The 19357-nt window shown below is 38.2% G+C and overlaps 1 protein-coding gene across 4 annotated transcripts in view; it reads left to right on the top strand.

The window, feature by feature from the left end:
- The window catches only part of MACC1 (MET transcriptional regulator MACC1), a 38545-nt gene extending 28183 nt beyond the window's left edge, over nucleotides 1–10362 (top strand). For all 4 annotated transcript variants that reach the window (XM_068935051.1, XM_068935052.1, XM_068935053.1 and 1 more), the window contains one exon: nucleotides 5202–10362. In XM_068935051.1, coding sequence (XP_068791152.1) covers nucleotides 5202–5417 — 216 coding nt within the window. In that variant the 3' untranslated portion in view covers nucleotides 5418–10362. The remainder of the gene's footprint in view (nucleotides 1–5201) is intronic.
- The last annotated feature ends 8995 nt before the right edge of the window (nucleotides 10363–19357 follow it).

The raw sequence follows: 19357 nt of genomic DNA, 5'->3' as shown, positions 1-19357 counted from the left end.
CATACCTTCATTTCAAAACTGCATACTTCTGCAAAATTATCTCTATCGTTGCTGTTTGCAAACATTTGCTACTCCTATGATCTTGCTTTTCTGTTTGGGCTATTTCATGTACTTTTTAGAGTTGTTTTGAGTACACTGTTTGTGCCTGGATGCATCTTCTTTCTTAAAATGTTTTCTCATAAAACTCTCAGCTGCACCAATCCATAGTCTACTACTTTCTTTTCAGTGAAAAATGACTGTGATATTAGCTCTATTTTTGCAAAATCTCATTCTAAAATACTAAAATCAAACAGAATGCAAATGCTTGTCATTTCCGTTAGTTATTTTTTAACCTGTTGTATAGTGCCTAGTCTAATTTCCCATACTCTTCTCTTGCATACTAAGCTTTCTGCACTTGTCTGATAAAATCTTAGCTTTCTCAGGCAGGAATTATAGACTTGATTATACCTGCACTATGTGACTCCACAAATCTCCATGGTATTTGGACATACTTTCTCTGAGCTAACAGACAGCAGAGACAAAATAAACTTAAATCTCTTTTTTTGCAGTACCATACTCATTTATACTGCTATATCTATCTATATATATACATATATGTATATACACACACCCATATATATTTTTACTTTGCATTTTAATAGGGGGCCATTTCCATGAAGCCTATTTTGTACTGGATGTTTATGTTACTAAAATGAAAAACTTACTAGTGGCTAAAATGCAGCTTTTTTTTGAGTCTGAACTCTGAAAAGTGTAAGTTGCACCAGTAGCCGTAGAAAATGAAATTCCCTGTGAATTCAGTGCAGTAATGTGCACTATTAAAGACCCTCTGCTGTATGCCTTCAGTTGCGAAAGTGCAGTCTCCAGCACAAAAACTGTTGATCAACAGAAAGCTATCTGCATGAATGGTGCTGTTTACCATTCTTTCAACTACTGCTTCTTATTGCATACTAAATTAGTAATTTGCTCAAGTTGGTAATGTTAATGGAAAAGCAGGGGAGGGAGTCTCAGTATGATCCAAATTTGATATAAAATGATGAAATGATTACCCTGAACAGAATTCAAAGTCTCCACAGACCTCCTAGTTTAACTAATTGTATTATTACTCTGTTATCTAAACAACCCTGCTACAAAATAAGTTTTCATGTAAGCTATGGTAAACAGTTACTTGCAGAATTCAATTTCCGTAACTGAACTTGCACTCAGAGAAGATACAAACAGTTATCATGTTTTCATCAGGAGACAATAAGAATATCCTGTAAGAGTTCAAATAAGGGATCCTACTTCCTCATTTGCATGGCAACATGTATTTAGGCACCAGTGAGACTATTAATTTGAAAGGTCATGCAAAGCTTACAGAGAAATTACAGTTTATTTACAGGTTGCACTATGAACAGATCATTACCTGATGCCAAGCAACACTAAATTGTATTATGATCTCATTCTCTCTTTGTCAATTGTGACATCATACAAAAAGGCATACATCAAATGTTGATGCACATCCGTATAAACAAACATGATCATACCAAACATTTACTGTGAAACCACTCAACTATTTGCATGAAAAGAAGTGTTTCTCTGCCTATCCAAAAGCAATTCCCCTTGTCTGCCTCCAAAATAACCAGTCTGCTGCCTCAAACGCCCCATTCTTCTATTTTCAAGAGATTTTTACATTGTTTTTTATAATAAACCACTTCCAAATTTTCCCACTATTCCAGTGACAGTAGCTGCTACTAGGAGATAGCAGTCATATTCCTCATAAAAACGGCAATATTAGAGCACATTCTATTTTTAAGAGAGCATTCGACAAGCAAACTGAAATATCAGAATTTTGCTTTATTTTTATTTCACTTCTCAAGGCCCAGGATGGGCCCATGAGTCTTGTAGCCGTGCTTGTCCACACAGGCGCAAATTTAAAGCAGATCAGGTATCTAGCACAGGTATCTCACATGGATGCTCAGCATCCTCCCTGTCTTGTGAATCTCAGCCTAAATTTCAGTGCTTTCTCCTGAATTGCAGTGCTTTCTACTGACCCCTAAACTGATCAGAGCTGTGGTGGATTTGACCTCCATATACAGGAAGCATTGTAATCCACTTCTGTTTATGAAGTGCTTCATGGGGTTATTGTTCATCAGGAGGGTCTATGTGGGACACAAAGAGAATGTAGCTACTATGCTGTAAATTCACACCTGTGTGGACAAGCCTACAATGTTGTTACAGAGTTAGCACTAGTCTGACTACTTATTTCACAATGATTGCTAATTATCGCAGTTACTTAGTGAGTATAGAAGAATCCTCATTAAAAACATCTTATTGCAGCCTTCAATTTTCTAGTAGAAATGCTTTCTTATTCATAATAGCTGTTGGTCTGAAAATGGGAAACAAAGCAGAGATGGGGGAGTAATAAGTTTTGACTAATTATTGGCAGTTATCTGAAAACATTAACCAATTCATTACTCATTAAGGACTAATTTACCATCAAGAGGTTTTGCTGGTTGAAAAACGTTGCTACCATTAAACTTAATATTTTTCTTAGTGGGAGAAATTTCCTCTCAAATGATCATGTAAGCAACCTGAGAAGCAGGTTTGCAGTCGGTGCCTAGGTTTTGAAGTGCTTTTCATCAGTAAATTCCAAATCACTTTACAGAGTATGTAGGTATCATTATTACCTACTCAGCTGAGGTAGTGGAAGCAGAGGGAAAACTCGGATGCAAAGCTCCAAGACATGACATTCCCAGCATGCTGCAGTGATTTACTTTTTTTGCCTGGAATCTGCTTTGGTATAACTCAGGAATGTCAAACACAATTCAGGTCAGCCATTGCATTACCCCACATGGATGGGGTGAAGGAAGTGTGCTACGAGCCTGGTTTGGAGTGCTAGTTAGGTGTGATGAGTGTGTAGATTACTGCTGAGTTCATAATGCATTGCTGATGACCACTTTAGAAAGCTTTTTATTTATTTTATTACCATCCCCCCCCAGGAAAAATGATCAGTTGTGCCAGAGGAGAAGAAAGCTAGGTTTGTGTCTTAGGCATACTTCAGCCAGATCTCTGATTGAGCAGCGTCAAACTGACCTTCAGCATAAATCAAAGCACGACATCTTATAGTGTGCACTGTCTTCTGTTCGTAAAGTAGGGAAGACCACTAGATAGACTGCTGCAGCCTCAAACACTTCCGATAACCTGGTCCAACAGGAATATAAAGAAAGGAAGGAGGAGACAGAGAAAAGGCATAGCCAGTGCTAGAATACCAGGAAATCCCAGATTCTTTTGCTGGCTACCTTAGTTAGGAAGGTAGAAGTAGGAATAAAGCAGCTTTCTGGTTCCAGCAGAAATGCCCCCTGTGGTTAATTCCTTTATTAAAATTTAAAATATGTTGGAATAACTAGTATTTTCAGCAATATGCTACAAAATCTTGATTTTATTTTTTCTTCTTATTAGACTGGGCATTTGAAAAAAAAATCATCATTCTCTCTCTCGCCACCAAATTACTTTTCTCTCCTTTTTTTGTAAGACAGGCTAGGTTAAAGCCAGTAGATGCAACTAGCACAATTCATTCTGGGAAAATGAAGATATCCTTCCCTCCTTTAGTGAGCTAAAATGACAGCCTTCACTGTCATAACGCATAGGCACTTTTTATGGCTCAAACCAAGAGCAGAAACCAGACTAATAAGTCTGTAAAACACACTACTGGGGAGATGAAGTTTCTGTTTTTTCATGGTCAGGGAGGTGAAGGAAACAGAAGTTGGAGGAGATGGTTCCAGAAACTACAGGAGAATGAATTCCAGTATAAGTTAAGAGTTCTTAGCCCAAATCTGGGGAGCAGCTCAGAACTATGGGCAGAGAAACTTTCTCCTGCTACTTGATTCTGCTAGAAATCAAGGAAATAGAGCCTTATATTGTGTATTATATTTACATTGTTAGGAGTATATAAAATAAATAACTGATTTCCTGCTGAATTATCCTTCATAATCATGGAACCTACCTTTCCATTAAAAAGGGAAAGTACTGTTTAAAAAAAATACTTTTAGAGTTATGGGACTTCTTGATCACTTCTGTGTATATATACGTGTGCACACATCACTCTATATGCTTATATATCTGTGCATAAGTGTATTCTGTTAATACACCAAAAGCCAGTACCTTTGGGAAAGTCACGGGTTCCTTTGTGGCTTTATGTATCATCCATGCAATTTCCAATTAAACTGCAGTCTGCACTGCCTTTACTGCTGATGTGGAGTAGCATAATAGAAAGCAGAAAGCGCAAGTTCAATTTGCAGAAGCAGCAGCTGGGAAAACAATCTTTTTTGTTTGTAAATTGAACAAACTTACTCTGGACATCAGCACTTTGAAAGATAAGGCCAGCTTGGTATCCGAATCATTCTGTCATAGCTTAATTAATCTCACTGGACCAAAGACAAATTACACCTGCTACAGATCTGCTGTGTATTTGTTTATAATAAAAGAAACATACTGTAATTTGAAATGAGGATCACTAGTAACCTCTTTTTTCATTTTGTTTGTTTCTTATAGGACACTTTTGGAATAGCATGCCCTGATTTAAAAAAAATTAATTAGAAATGCTTTTGACTCTCCTGCTCTTGTTGTTGTTGTTGTTGTTTTTTTAATAGAGGTTTTATAGACAGATCCAGTCTTCCTGCTGCTGTTACCAGAAAACACTTCTGTAAAGATAAGAAACATGTTTCAAAGTTATAGGCAGTAGTGCAGTAGGGATAAAGTATCCTGTTATTTAATGAGACAAAGTGAGATATTAACCATCAAAAGTACAATCAAACTCCAGATAAGCAAACTACTGTTAAGTGATTGCATCACAAAAATGACCAGGGGAAAAAAGTATTTTCCTTCCATCTCCTGTGCTTTGTGGTATACTTTCTAACATGCACACATATATATAAAAACACACATATGTGTTATATTTGTGTTTTGACTTGGTGGTAGTCACTTGAAAGAAGATTTTGTTTGTCAATGATTTATTGTACGAAGAATTTAATAGAAATTAAGTGTATAAGGTTATTGGAGATTTTATATGAACATACCATATATGATAAAGTATTTCATTGTGGTTAAGGAACAAACATTTTCTTTTTTCTTTTGTGGGACTCTTCTACTAATAGAAATATTTAGCCTTTTTTCCTCAATAATTCAATTTCTGCAACTAAACTTTTCTGTTTCTCACTTTGCAGATGATGTGGAAACCTGCATATGACTTTCTGTACACGTGGGGTGCCCATTATGGAGATAGTTACAGAGATGTCTTACAAGATCTGCAATCAGCTTTGGATAAAATGAAAAACCCTGTGACAAAACATTGGCGAGAATTGACTGGAACTTTAATTCTTGTGAATTGCATGGAGGTTTTAAGGGCAAGTGCTTTCTCCACAACGGAGGAAGAAGAATAGAGCATCAGGTTATTTTCTGGAAAATTTCTTGGGAATTATACTGACAACTTTTGTGTTTCAGTTATGCTTACAAAACAGGACAGAGCACAGTTTGTTTTATGTGAGTTCTCATTGGGTCTAGCCCCACAGTCCTCAGCTGCAGCTACCAGAGATCATGAGAGCCTGAGACAGACTTTGCCAATGGCTACTGAATAGGACTTTGAGAAACCGAGTGGGGGATTAAACTAGTGTGGCCAGCAAAAAATAATTTGAATTCTACAAACTGATATCTAAAAGGAGCTATTTCTGATCACACTGACTTCTGGGTGGAGATCAGTTTGAAGAGAGTCACGCATGGACAAGTTCAGCCCGTGAGTCATAGGTTTACATTTTCAACTAAAATCTAAATCCATGATTTTCATTGGTGCCAAAAGCTCTTGACTGCAAGTCAATGGGAGCAGGGTAGCCTAGAAAAACTTTAGATTTATTCTGTCCTCAGCTGGGACAAAATTCATATTCTCATAAAATAGGAACTTAAAGAGTTATTTACACCTGGGAAAATATAGATGTTCTGCTCAGCCCTTTCAAAACAGTTTATACTGGGTTTTTTTGTTGGTTTGGTTTGGGTTGGGTTTTTTTTGAGACTCCAAGACAGAAATAAGCGATTTAAAGTGGTTATTTGTTGAGGTAGCTCAAGGGGTTTTGTCCCTCTTTTTACACCAGCAAATCTGTCTAGATTATGCACAGTGGAAATTCAGTAAGCCTTTTTGGGCATCTTGTTCCTCTGTCTGATCATTTCCTTATTACTACTGTGTTATTACATAGGAAAGAGTGGCCTGGTAGGTACAAAGACTGTAAACAGTTCATATCCACTTCTGTTTATCATCCTTTTCTGCATTATTATATGAAAAATGAGGCAGCTATTATTTTCTTAAAAAAGAAAGCTAACAGTGGGTGCACTTTAGATTCATTTTTAATACAATAGTTAATACTTAATTCCTGTTAGTCATATGCTCTAAAAATAATCCTGCTTACCTATAAAATCTTGTGATTAGTAAATACCTTGCTATAAATGCAGAGAATGCAGATTGAATAATCGTTACAGTCTAACTGACTTTCTCTTAATTTTTTTAACATAAGCTTCTAAAATAAATTTTTACTTAAATGGTAACTCTAAAAGGTTAAAGCCGTTTTGAACATCTTTAATCAAGGTTCATTGAGAAACATCAACAAATAGCTGCCATTCTACTCATGACAACCAGTTGAAAAGAAAATTGATATTCTGCCATCACTTCTAGTTGACAAGAGAAAGCCAAATTCTTTCCTGACTACCACAAAACAGTAATATTTCAGCCCAGAACTTGTGCTTCAGTTGTTATCTTTCTTTAGTTGATCTCTACTTAGGAGGAAAGTTTTGTGATTCTAAAACCAAATAGCATATTTAAACTTTTTCCCCTCCCCTTTTTCCCTACTTCCTTTCTTTTCTAATTTAATTAAGCTTTCCCAAAGCATTTATGGCTCAAGAGGGAGGCTGAGGAAAGAGCACTTGATCCAGTAATGGGAAAGCTCACTCACCAACAGATCCTTAAGCATCAGGGCATGACTGACTTAGCATGCATGCAAGTCATCTGACTTCAGTGAACTTGCTCCTGATTTGCAACAGAAAGAGGAATTCAGCCCACAAAATACTATCTTTGCAGATCAAAGAAAGATGGAGAAAAATGAGTCAGATTATTTGAGATCTCTGTTTCGGGTACTAGCACCTATTTTTATATCTTGCCCTCTGCAGTTTTAAAAAGAGCTTCAGAGAAAATATAGCATCACATTCTCTTGTTATCTTACACTTCTGTGTGGAGACCAGCAGTTCCTCTCTGCTTCCTTGCAGTGAAGCCGCCCCCAAAAGGGAAAAATTGTCTGTTCTCTTTCTCTGTGCTGCTGGATAAGGAAAAGGTGCATACTGGTTCCTTTTATAGTATACTTTAAAGTATTAAAAATTCAAAATATTGTTAATATTATAAATAAAATATTAAAATTATAAATTCAATTAAAGTAAGTTCTTTAAAAATAATATTTACAAAGTAAAACTGCATATCCTCAGGGAAACATTTTTGTATACGTCCCAGAATGCTTCCTCTCTTACCGCAGCTTCTGCTTATAGCAGAGTCGCAACCTGAATGAGATTTTGCAATGGTACAACAGATTACAGACCATGTACCTACATAGAACTGCATGGAAATAGTTTTTTGGCTTCCTAGAAGCAGATATATTTGAGTAGATCATGTAAATATCTTTCAGCTTCACCATATTCTTTTGCCAGCAAATCTTCTTCCATCAAGGTAGGCCATTCTCTCTTTACTTAAAACCCTGTGAAGTTACTCTTTTCACGCTAGCTGTAACAGCTGAGCAACTCGGCTTACTCCTGCTTCTGCAGACATATCTTTGCTCCAACACAATTTTTATGCTTTTTTTTTTTTTTTTACTACTACTAAACGTTTACTGCATGCCTTCTTGATAAAAAAGAGTAGTCTCTCAGTAGTTCTCATTAGCATAAGAACAGGCAAATACAAAACTGAATTACTAGTCAAAGAGGGGAAATGTTGCCAGGATCCACCCATTCCTGGCTGTGTGATTCTACCCAATGTGAGGCACAAGCTGCCCAAAGCCATGTCTGAAGGACAGTCCAGACTGAGAAAGTGGATAGCGATTAGGGATTCATGAAGAAAAGTGCTCAGAGAGCAGAAGCTGGGGGCCCGTCAGTCTCAGGGCCAGCTCCCTTCATTGCTGTGAAACAGCAGCAAAGATGTCTCTGCCTTGAACAAGAGTTGAATTTAGCCTTGTAGATATACAAAATATTGACTTAGTGAGTCAGTGTTCTCCCTAGCTTGAAATATTATCCAACTGGTCCTCCAAGGATATGTCTTTAAGGGGGAATTTGTATCAGTCTGTGTAGTTTTGCTACACGCTAGAGTTTTTGTGACTTTGGTTGCTAATTGCACTCCCCATCTCTGCTATAAGCTTCTACTCATATGAATGAAATGTGCACTCATGCAATATTCTGTTTACTTTAGCAGCCCACACTGGATATAAAAAAAATACGTATTAAAAACCCATATTTTACTTATTGCTCTAGTATTCAAAACCACAAAATGCCAGCAGAGAGTTGAAGCAGCTGCACTCAGCAGCAGCACACAGCTAAGCGCACATGGCTTTGGTAAACACACTCTGTTCTTGACCTTTTCTCCTTTCCTCCCACCCTGTCAAGAGAGAACAGCTTTCCCATGAGCCTGCACACATACCTTCTTGGTTTTCTGTAAAGCAAGATAAGATTAACAGCTCCTCCGGAGGAGACAAGGAAAAGTACCAACTCCTGGTCCTAGCCTTAAATGACCCTCCATTTCTAGGTTTCCCAGTTTTTGTTGAGAGCACAGCCTGGGGAAGAGAGCTATGTCAGCTCGTTCCATTTCCCTTTGTATTTGTAGGTAGAAATCCTTTCATCATCCGTCTAAGATCCAAATGGCTAAGTTATTTAAAGGAATAAACTGAAAACTTGTGAGCGTACCAACCATCTCACCCCTTCCTCTGCCTGTGAAAACTGGAAAAAAGTATTCCTTCTAGTTTGGCTGCCCTTGCCCCTGAACAGGGCAGACACGTTCCACAGTGGGCAGCAATTAGGAAAATCCTAATGTCATTCATGTTAGAAATGCTGTTTCTGTTCAGTGAAATTAGAAGCCATTCTTGTTATTACAGTGCAGAGGCATCTCAGCTCCATGCCATTTAATGGCACCGTGCAGTGACCTATTTCTAAACTAATAGCTGTCAAAATAGGAGAGAAAAGACAAATTATTCCCCCACCTAAGTTCCAGTCCTCCAGCTGGGTTTGGGCAGGTTTCCGTTCCCCAGGTTTCAATTCCTGGATACTGTTTTGGAAGGCAGAGAATAGGGAAGGAAAGGGGAGTTTCCTGTAAAATATAAGTAAAGGGCTAGTCAACAAGCCGGTCTGTGGAGACACACGAGGCAGCAGAATGGGCACCAGGAGCAAGCTGCAGGTTGAATGTTGGGTAGGGCTGTTCTTCAGGGAATCAATCATCCAGGGACCAACATGGGAGGCATTAGTCTCCACCTTCCTATTAAGGCCAGAAAAATAGGGAGAGCTGGGCAAGTGTCTCTCTAGCTCATTTCTGTGAAAATGACTGGCTTTCATAAATTATTCTTGTAAAACCTAAGCTGTGTGAAAAGTAATTACTAAGTATCTCTAGAGGAGCAACTCTATTTTTTGTTTCGAGCTAACTGAGCGCTCATTTCTGAAGGACTTCTGAATTTATTCTCAGTAAGCTATCAGGCCAACAACAATCATCTAAACAATAAAGGTTATGGTTTAAAAGTGCAGATTGTAATACCATGTTCCCAGTTAGACTCCATGGACCTGGTTCTTTTTCAGCTAATAGCTTGTGTCAGCTATCATAGACAGGACAGTTGAACCAAACAGGGATATAAAGCTTTGCTATTTTGTTCTGTTTATGTTGTAGCTATGAAAAATGCTCAGGAAAAGACAATGCAATGGAGGGTAAGTGGTTCAGATTTTTTTTTCTGTAGGAAGTACATGTAGCAACTGGTATTCTGCACCTGATTTCTTCCTCTCACGTTTAACTACTCATTAACCAACAATAACCCCAGTGTACTTCAGTGTGAGAGAGCAACCAGTCTGTTAAAGTCTCTGGAGGTATTTAAAGAAGATAATAGTCTAGTGAAAGTGATACCAATTGCTACTTAATAGTTTTCCTATAGTAGCCTATTCAATAAATGGCTACAGACTCTATGAGATGTAGTCCTTCAAATAATCTGGAGACTATTCTTAGTATAGAAAATGTGATTTTATATTTACTACCAATGTATATGCATTGTCTATTTTTTTTAAACTTACAGGATATATTTTTAAACATAATAAACAAAGGAAAATGATATTAGCCACTGGAATTCTTGTATGGATTTCATTTTACACTTGGATAACAAAGAGGAGAAGGAAGAAGATGGCTACAAAGTGAAAGGGAAATGACTAATGTCATTTCTTCCTTTAAAACCTCTGCCTGTTAAAAATAGGAATATACCCTGCTTTTAGCCTTTCATAAGTGAAAGTAACTTTCTTATATTGCTTCCTGAAACAACAGAATGAACTCAGTTTTGTGAACGGCTCTGTTTGTGGAGCTTCCTGGGGAAGGCAGGCCTTGCCACATGAAGATGTTCCAGATTTTTTTCTTTTTTGTTATAGAATTGTGAAAGTAAGTTTGAAAGGGTGAATCTTGGTTTGAAAATGTTCTGAACCTTCAGAAGAGAGAAATAGTACTACTGGTTAGTTTCAATTGCCCATTCATTTCAGTTTTCGCAAATCAAATTGTATACCAGCTCGTGGCTTAGTACGAAAGAACCTTCGGTAAAGAACTTTTCCTTGCCCAGGAATACTGACGAAATCTTTAAGCCTAAATTTAATAATCAGGATTTCAATTTAAAAATAAGTAATAGGAATCACTATATTGAGTGGAAGGTGCATTTACATATTCATTCTAAATTTCAGGTTTTAAAATGTAAATGAACTGGTCTGTGAAGAATAAGGAGAGCAGCACAATAGTCTCAAGAGAGCAGACAAAGAGGAAGAGCATTCAGCTACATTCCACAACTACATAGTTTTAAACATTGCATTTGTGGTAAATTCAGAACAAGATCTAAAATATAGTCTTGTCAAATACAATGCACTGAGAACAAAGAAAATCAGGAATGACACGGAGGAAGTGAATAAGCAGTGACTATTCAGTATGTCTCGTAACAATGAAGTTTAAAAATAAGCTAAAGTACTTTTTCATACAATGCGAAATTGTGGAATGCCTTTTTACAAGATGTTGTTGAAGACAAAAGCATAAATGGGTGCAAAAGGCAATTAGACAAATTTATTGGAAAAAAATGCCTTATGAATGTAGTGGTCTGCATACTACCTCCAGCTCAGTAAAACTCAGTCACATACTGGAAATGAAACAGCAAGAAATATTGTCCCACACTTGCTCTTTTTCTTAAGCTCTTCCCTGGAGATTGAGAGCCTGGGCTAGGCAGACCTCTAATCTCACCCTGAATCTCCCAATGCTCTCATAGGCATGCGACTCATATTGTCCATTCACATATCCCAGCAGCCTCATACTCCCCTGCTCCCCTCCCCCCCAGATAAGACTATAGCTCACAAATTTATTTAGTGAGGACCACAGCCTTTCTCCTTGTTTGTGACCTCAAGTGCTGGGGCTGCTGGTTGGACTGGTCCACAAGGCTGCCTCTGGTGCATGGGGTCGCTGACTAGGGGGCAAGTGCAATGCTAAAATGTAGGCAGAGGGATGGCAACCCAGTCAGGATTCATGCTCTGGGGGCAAGCTCCTCAGTTATGGCCTTTCCCCCCGATCTTTCTTCCGTCTCAGAATTCAACATAGTCCTATTTTATGCATCAGAGAAAAAAACATGAAGTGGACAAAGGGTGGGGGGTGGGAGGGGCAAATTTAGCCTCATATGAGAAAGCTCATTTCTTAATTCTACTCACAAGTAGGAAATGTTATTATTAGAGCCTGAAACTATTTCATACAATGCCACCCTCTATTCTTCATACAAAAGCCTCTATTACTATTAATAAAGGAGTTTAAAAAATTCCCAGCTAATGGATGGTTTAATAATGCTGCTTATAAAACTAATTGTGTGTAACTGAAAAGCTCTCCCTGGAGTCCCATTTGCAGGAGAGTTAAATAGGATTATCAAATCTAAAAAAATAATAATAATAAAAAAAAAGCCCAAGGCCTGATGCTCCGGCAAGAAGAAGTCACAAAGCATGAGAGCTGGGACGTTTTGCTGAATAAATTACAAACCTTAGTCATAGTGCCAGGGGATTATCACATAGAAACTGAAATCTGAATTAGCTCTGTATGACTACAAGCATTAGTAAAGGTTTTAGGTCACAATCTGTCCATTTTCATACATGCAAGCAGATCTCTCTCTACCTGGAGTCCTCAAGCCGACAACAAGACTTTAGCAGCACTCCATATACTCTAATTATGTTAGGATTGAAGCCTTACAGATATCAAACTGTTGTAGAAGAACTGAATCAACCACGCCTTTTCCTCATTTTCATTTGTCTATAAAAGGCTTATGTTGCTCCGTAAAGGGATGGGGCAGCTGAGATGAGGAGACTGAGAGAGCAAGCTGTGAAGAATCACGAAGGAGCTTTGAGAGAGCAGCTCTGCAGCTCTCAGCTACCTATCCTACCCTGAGCACAACAGCTCAGAGCCCCGCAGGTCCTTGCAGTTTTTCGCTTTTTGTTTTTTGTTTTTTGTTTTTTTTTTAACACAACTCTGTTGTTACTGCTCTCTAGTCCTTTGGCTACTGCTTGTGATGCTGAGCCTAGCCCTTACTTTGGTTCTTCGCTGGGGAGCAAAGTCCAGGATGTCACGACAAAGGCTGAAAACAACCTGGACGCAGGCTGCACCACCCGAAAATCTGCCCGCGTAGACTTTTGGGGGCAGGAAAGCAGAACATATCCAGACAAAAGTCAAAAGAAAACACATAAACTTCATAGTTTTCTGCTTATAGACAAGTCAAAGATGAAGGATGATTTTTCACCCTAGACAAGAGACACCTCACAGGTTGCTGGTTTCTTGCTATTTTATACATCAGTATATTATACACTCTTACTGAAGGTAAGCTAGGAAACAAGCTAAGAAAGTTAAGACAAGCTAAGAAATTTAAGTTTTGGTCTCCAACAACACAGTAGTTAAAGCCAGTTTCCTGTTTTTAACAGTGTCTTTAACCTCACATGGCTTGTCCTTTGGAAAGACTTTTTACAAGTAGGATTATATTTTGCACTGCTGGCACAGAAACTCAGTGTGTTATAGTCCAAGAACCATGTTGACAGAGCTTTTAAGGGTCTAATGCACTCTGAAAATTCATATAACTTTACTTCACCAGAGAAAGAAACTATAACAAATATAGGATGTGGAAGATACGATAATTAAAGCCACTATAAGATATTAACAGTCAATCAACACATTTCAAACCCTCTTCACAATTTAGTGGTGTCTACTTTAAAGTAGGTGTGGAAAGGAAGGGAAGGTAAATGAAGAGAGAGAGGAAAGAGAGGTTATAATTACTTGAATGATGATTATTATGTTGACTGCTATTATGCATGAGGATGTACTATAGCAATGGCTTGTTTGATGCTGAAGACCTATTGTGCAAAGATCTCAGATAAAGGCAGAAGTGAGAAAAAGCACAAGAAGCAAAGTGAAGGTAGAAAAAATTTGTTCAAGGTCGCTCAAAGAATATCAGCAGGATTCTTCCAAACTCCAGTTCAGGCCTTATCCACTGGGCAATGCTGCTTTTTTCAGTTATTTGGCTTATCATTAATCAGTGTGCTAGTTAAGAAATATCAGTGTTGTGGCTGCAGCAAGGTGCACAGGTTCTTGCGAAAGCATTTACTGTATTCTGTGATTTTTTTTTTTTTTGTCTCACGTAACTGGACACATATTCATCACATGGCTGAAATATGGACATCCTCTGTCTTATGTTAACTACACATCTCATGACACACATAGAAAGCACAATCCATGCGAGTGGTGATGCGCTCGTCTCCTGTCTGTGACAGGACTTGAAGAGAGGACTGAATCATGCAGATGACACCATCACGTCATGTGCACACTTGGGACAGACCTGTAGGCCAGATGAGATTGCATTCTGACTACAGGCCATAAAATGTGATGCTCTATGAGAGCATCTCTAGGTAGGAGATGTTTTCATTCACTTACTAGCACTTACTAGCACACCTCCAAGGCAGGATGTTTTAGTAGAAATTTGAACTGCTGTGTTCATTTATTTCAGCCTTGGCAAAATACATATGGCCAATAAAAATAAAAGCAGGGAAATATCCTCAGCAGACAAAGGCATTGATAGAGGAGTTCCTCTATCTTCCTCTATCTTTCGCTGTCTAACTGTGTAATTACCATGTTTGCCTTTAGAGAAGAAAACAAAGCAGTAATCTAAGAGTCTTTTCTGGGCAATACCAGACACATCTCTAGAATTGGGTGTTAGCAGAATTTTGGCCAATTTGTAGTAATTGAAATATTATGTCATGTTTCACTTTATAATTGGATCATTCCAAAAGTGGACAGCTTGCTTTAACAGAATTATTTTCAGATGAGCTGTCTGCAGGAGACTGGTCCTTTCAAAACTGATATCACTGAATATAGGAAAATAACATCCCAGGTTGGTTAATCAGAATGAGAAATTTTGAACTTAGGCCTACCTACAAGCTTCCAAATAGGATGCTGGCTTTCCATTCAGTTTTTTTTTCCTCAACTTCAATTATTTCTATCCTCAGGGATATCCATTAACCTAGAATAATGCTGCTAGCTCTCTTTTTCTCATTAAGTGTAGAAGTGACTCATTAAAAGATGTGTATAAGCTAAGGATGCTAAGGGACCTTCATTATGTGCAGCAGTAATATTTTTTACTCCCCCTATTAAAATATCCCAGGTGTATAGCTGCATTCTTCTGTATTCTGCTAGTGTTATGTAACTAAGTGTTACACTTTTAGGACCCGTGTCTTGCAACTGTTAGTAAAATGCCTCCCCTCCCCTCTTCCAGCGAAGCCACACTATAGCCTATAGCACAATTCATCAATTTTTTCCTATCTTTCTTCTTTTTTTTAGAGAAGGAACTTAAAATTCTCAGGTTCCTCTGCTCCTCTTCTTCACATACAGTAAGCAGGAACATTTTTGTAGGAGGTCCTTATTGAAATACTAGCAGCACATGACTAAGATGGTAATGAGGACAAAAGCGCTTACATATATGTTTAGAGGAAGCCAGCATAGTCCACTGTATTTAGTACAGAGTAACAGGCAGAGAAATAAAGGCTGTGGTTAGTTATAGGGTTCCTGGATGATGTTATTAGTTTTGGCTTACGAGAATCTTTCAGAACAACTTGACTTGAAATAAACACTAATATTGGCCATTGTTTCACATCATAAACTAATTAAAAACAGAGCGGCTCTTCATCATTCTGGATTTTTTTTTTTTGCTGTGTTTCAGTTCACAGGAGATGTCTCACAGTTTCCATGCATACATGTAATAATAAAAAAAATATATAGGTTCCTTTTTCTAGCCTTGTTTGGCTCATATACACTATCAGAAAACAATCCTCTGTGGCTAGTATTCCTCTCAAGAAAATCAGTCCATCATCTCTAAGCACAATATAGTAACTAAAGTCAAGCTTGCATAATTTTGTATATATTCCTATTTATTAACTTTACTAATGTAGGAGAGGGGGAGATGAAGGTTTAAGTACCTAAGAAGTACCCACAGACTCTAAAGTGATCTCGGTTTTCAAACTTCTTCTCTTTTTCCTATTCCAATTGTTTTAATTCCTTCCTTTTTTTGTACACTGGCTTACCGTTTCCTCCTTGTCTGTCATATTAACATCAAGATTCTTTATGATTACTTTAATGTCTATAGCTCTGTCTTTGCCTTTTACTTCACTTCTATTACAACTGCATCTCCTCCCATCTCTTGCACACATCTTTGATATAAACTGAAAAAAATGTACTGTGGAGATCTGTAGTCTGATGCTGATAGGATGCAGCTGAAGGTCAAGAGATAGTTTAGACCAACATATTTAAGGGGATTTACTACTGTGCTATTTGTAGCAACTAATCTAGAGACAGCCAGAATCACTACTCTGTTATGCTAGGCATTGCATAAAGTCAGGGCAAAAGGCAGTTGTTGAGAACTCCTTGAAGCAACTACAGAATTCAACTGTAAAGCGCACAGAGACTCTTTTCATCTATGCAGAAAGGTCACAGATGTCTACTAATTTATGACCGTCATAGTCTCTTAGATCATGGCTGTTATTTTGTTGCCATTAGCAATGTGATTCTGCGACAGCAGTTTGAGTGCTATGGACGTAATTTTCACTCAAACTAGGTTTGTACAGACATGAATATTCATGATCCATTGCACAGGACAAGTCAAGGTGGTTGGCATGAAATAAGGAACAGAAACTCATGCATTCTAGCCCTAACTTACTTACCTTGATTCCTGTGATGTTGAGCACACCATGGTCAATATTTTCCTCACGTGTCCAGTGATTTGAGGAACCAGACTGACCCAAGAAGCTTGTTTCAAGCACTATCAGTCTGCCTGCTCCCACTATTCAGTTTTCAAAGCTTACTTAACTGTCAGTATAAATTAGCAGGAGTAACAAATGCAACCTATTACCAGAAATGTTCATTTCACTAAGCGCTGTGAACTAATTCTGGAGGAGACCTGGGGTCCAAGCATGCAACCCATTAGCTTGCTAAATTTTAAAGTATTTTCCTGGTCACTGTCTTTTGTTGGAAGATACTTCTTCCTTCAGACGACTGAGGCACTAGATCTTTTAACTGACTCTCACCTTTAGGTCCTCTGGAGGGTGCACTGGAGAGCCAGAGTATCCCTGTATAGGGTTGTGTCACACCACTGTATAAGTAATGCCTTGCTGTTATTTAGTTATCAGCTTTTAGAGAGCTGATCTTTAGACAGACTCCACCACAGAGTGCTTCTGTGTCAGCAAGGTGCATTCACTTTTATAGCCAATCTCCTCTTCAGTGCCTTCTAAGTGACTTAGATTTACTTTTTGCCCCAAAACTCAAGGGGGATTTCCAGCTGATAACCAAATAACTCATTGCTCCTTAGAGGGCCAACGTTCTTTCTTATTTCTATCACTAGGTCATGGGTATATAGTTCTTCCCCTCCCTTTGCACTTTTTTGACAAAAACCTGACATTTATTAGTACTTCTTAAAGAAGACTAATCATTTGTTCTTCTAGGTTAGTTTCCTACTCATTCAGTGAGCTGAATTGGCTGATTGTGGTGTCAGAGAATAGCTCGGCAGTCTTGTAAAATCCCACCTTGAATCTGTTCCCTCTTACCGAGAAGATGCCTTAGTAAGCATAGTGCCATTTTTTTTGGGAGGTGCAGAAATATTCTTACTACATTAAATGTCATCTGTCACATTTGACCGGCTGAGTGACAAGATCATGCCTCAAACAAAGGGTAGTCTGTATCTTAACAAGCATACTCCATGCAAATATATAAATGGGATAAATATATGTAGTTTTTTACTGGTTTTTGACTGAGGGTGTTTATGATAGCAACTAGTTGTGCTGCGGTGGTAATATATGGAGGACTGATTGCCAATCTCTTTCTTTAAAGGATAGCATGACACATGCTAGGACACATATTCAGGTGTGTAACCGTAAACACTCAACTGGAAAGCTTTGGCTTGGCTGTTGGTAGCTGAGCAACCCACTGTTGCTGGGCTTGAAGCAGCTGCTGCCTGGATAAAAGGGGAGAAGTCATTGCTACACGGGCATCCCAGCGCTGCTGGACACAAAGTGAGCATGCTGAATGGAGGTGGTTAAGGAAGGAGCTACAGCCCTCCTAGGGTAGCACCATAAACCTGTGGCTGATTCATTCCGTACCAAGGGTTACTTTCAAAATTTTCCACTTCTTAAGCTTTCTGTCTATAAAACAGACATAAAAGTTCACTTATCAAACTCACATGGCTAATAACTGTAGGTCATATCCACAGCTGATATATATCAGCCCAGCTCCACTGATTTCAACATACACTTACTGAGGTTTTGGCTCAGTGTTTCTAAAATGCTAATTAATATATACAAATGGCATAACTTAGAAAACAACACTACTGTGATCATTTTTAAACTCTTGTTGCAAATATGCTTCAATTTTAAATCAGTACCTGAAATGAAGTAGCAGGTCCCCTCACCTTCCAAACCAAAAACACATTTTGCAGCACTGTGAAAGCTGTGGAGGTTGCCACTGGAGTTTTACTGCAAAAGCCAGTAGGTATTTGGAGACACATTATAAGTCCTTCGTTGGTTTTGCTAAGCTGCTTTTATATGGTTAGCCTCTTCTAGGACACATACATCTGTGACACAGCCTAGGTAACTGCAAAATGTCCGTTTGATGTCAGCAGCAGAATGCTAAGACCACAATGAACTGGATACAATTTAAAAGTAATGAACCTGAGGGCAAAACATGCTAATTATTTTTCAGTAATACTCTATTAGTTCCACTGTGAGCAACTTTATTTCAAAAATATTCTCTGATGAAAAACTCAGCACAGGGATCTTTTCATTTCTCTTTCTTTTATATTGTAAAATTAGCTGAAAACGTGATTAAAATGGAAATAAAAATATATTGATATTTACTGAACTGCCCAAAGCGTATAGACTGTCTTTCTCATGGAGCATAGAACTGAGTTCAGTGCAGAGGGTGGGCACAAAATATTGGCACTACACATTGCACTCTTGATACCTGGGCTTCTTACGGAGCCTTCTGCACACATTTGATTTCTACCCTAGATGCTCACCTTCTTTAGATATTTAACTCACTCTTTACTTTGGCGTTTGCCAGGCAGTGAATGAGAGGAAGGAGTGCTTTTGCAGAGAGAAAATACAGAACAATTCTGAGACATGTCCAGTTTGGGATACTTTTAACGCATTGGTTTGGGAAAGGGTATTACCTAACCCTTTCTGCACTTTTAATTATAGTTTAGTTTCACACTATAACGGGAACAGTTGTTCACTCTCAGGTCAATGGAGGGATGCCTAACTGTGCACACAGCCATACGGCCCATGGTAGGACATTGCAGCAAGAGATAACATATTGTTTGTATTCTCTTTGTTCTAAATAGGGAAGTAAACTTGTTTAGACAGAGATCAGAAGTTTTCTAAGCACTGGGGGCTATGTTATCTTATGTAGTAACTAAGCCAAATGACCTCATTAGAGTTTTCACTATTCATACTGCCAAGGAATTTGACTCTGTTGGGCAAGTATCTTTTTCCTTCTTTTAATGAAACCACAGGTAACCTAAGTCAAATGGCT

Source organism: Struthio camelus, chromosome 2 (genome assembly GCF_040807025.1).
Source record: "Struthio camelus isolate bStrCam1 chromosome 2, bStrCam1.hap1, whole genome shotgun sequence".
Classification (NCBI taxonomy): domain Eukaryota; kingdom Metazoa; phylum Chordata; class Aves; order Struthioniformes; family Struthionidae; genus Struthio; species Struthio camelus.
This window is presented reverse-complemented; position numbering and strand designations above follow the sequence as displayed.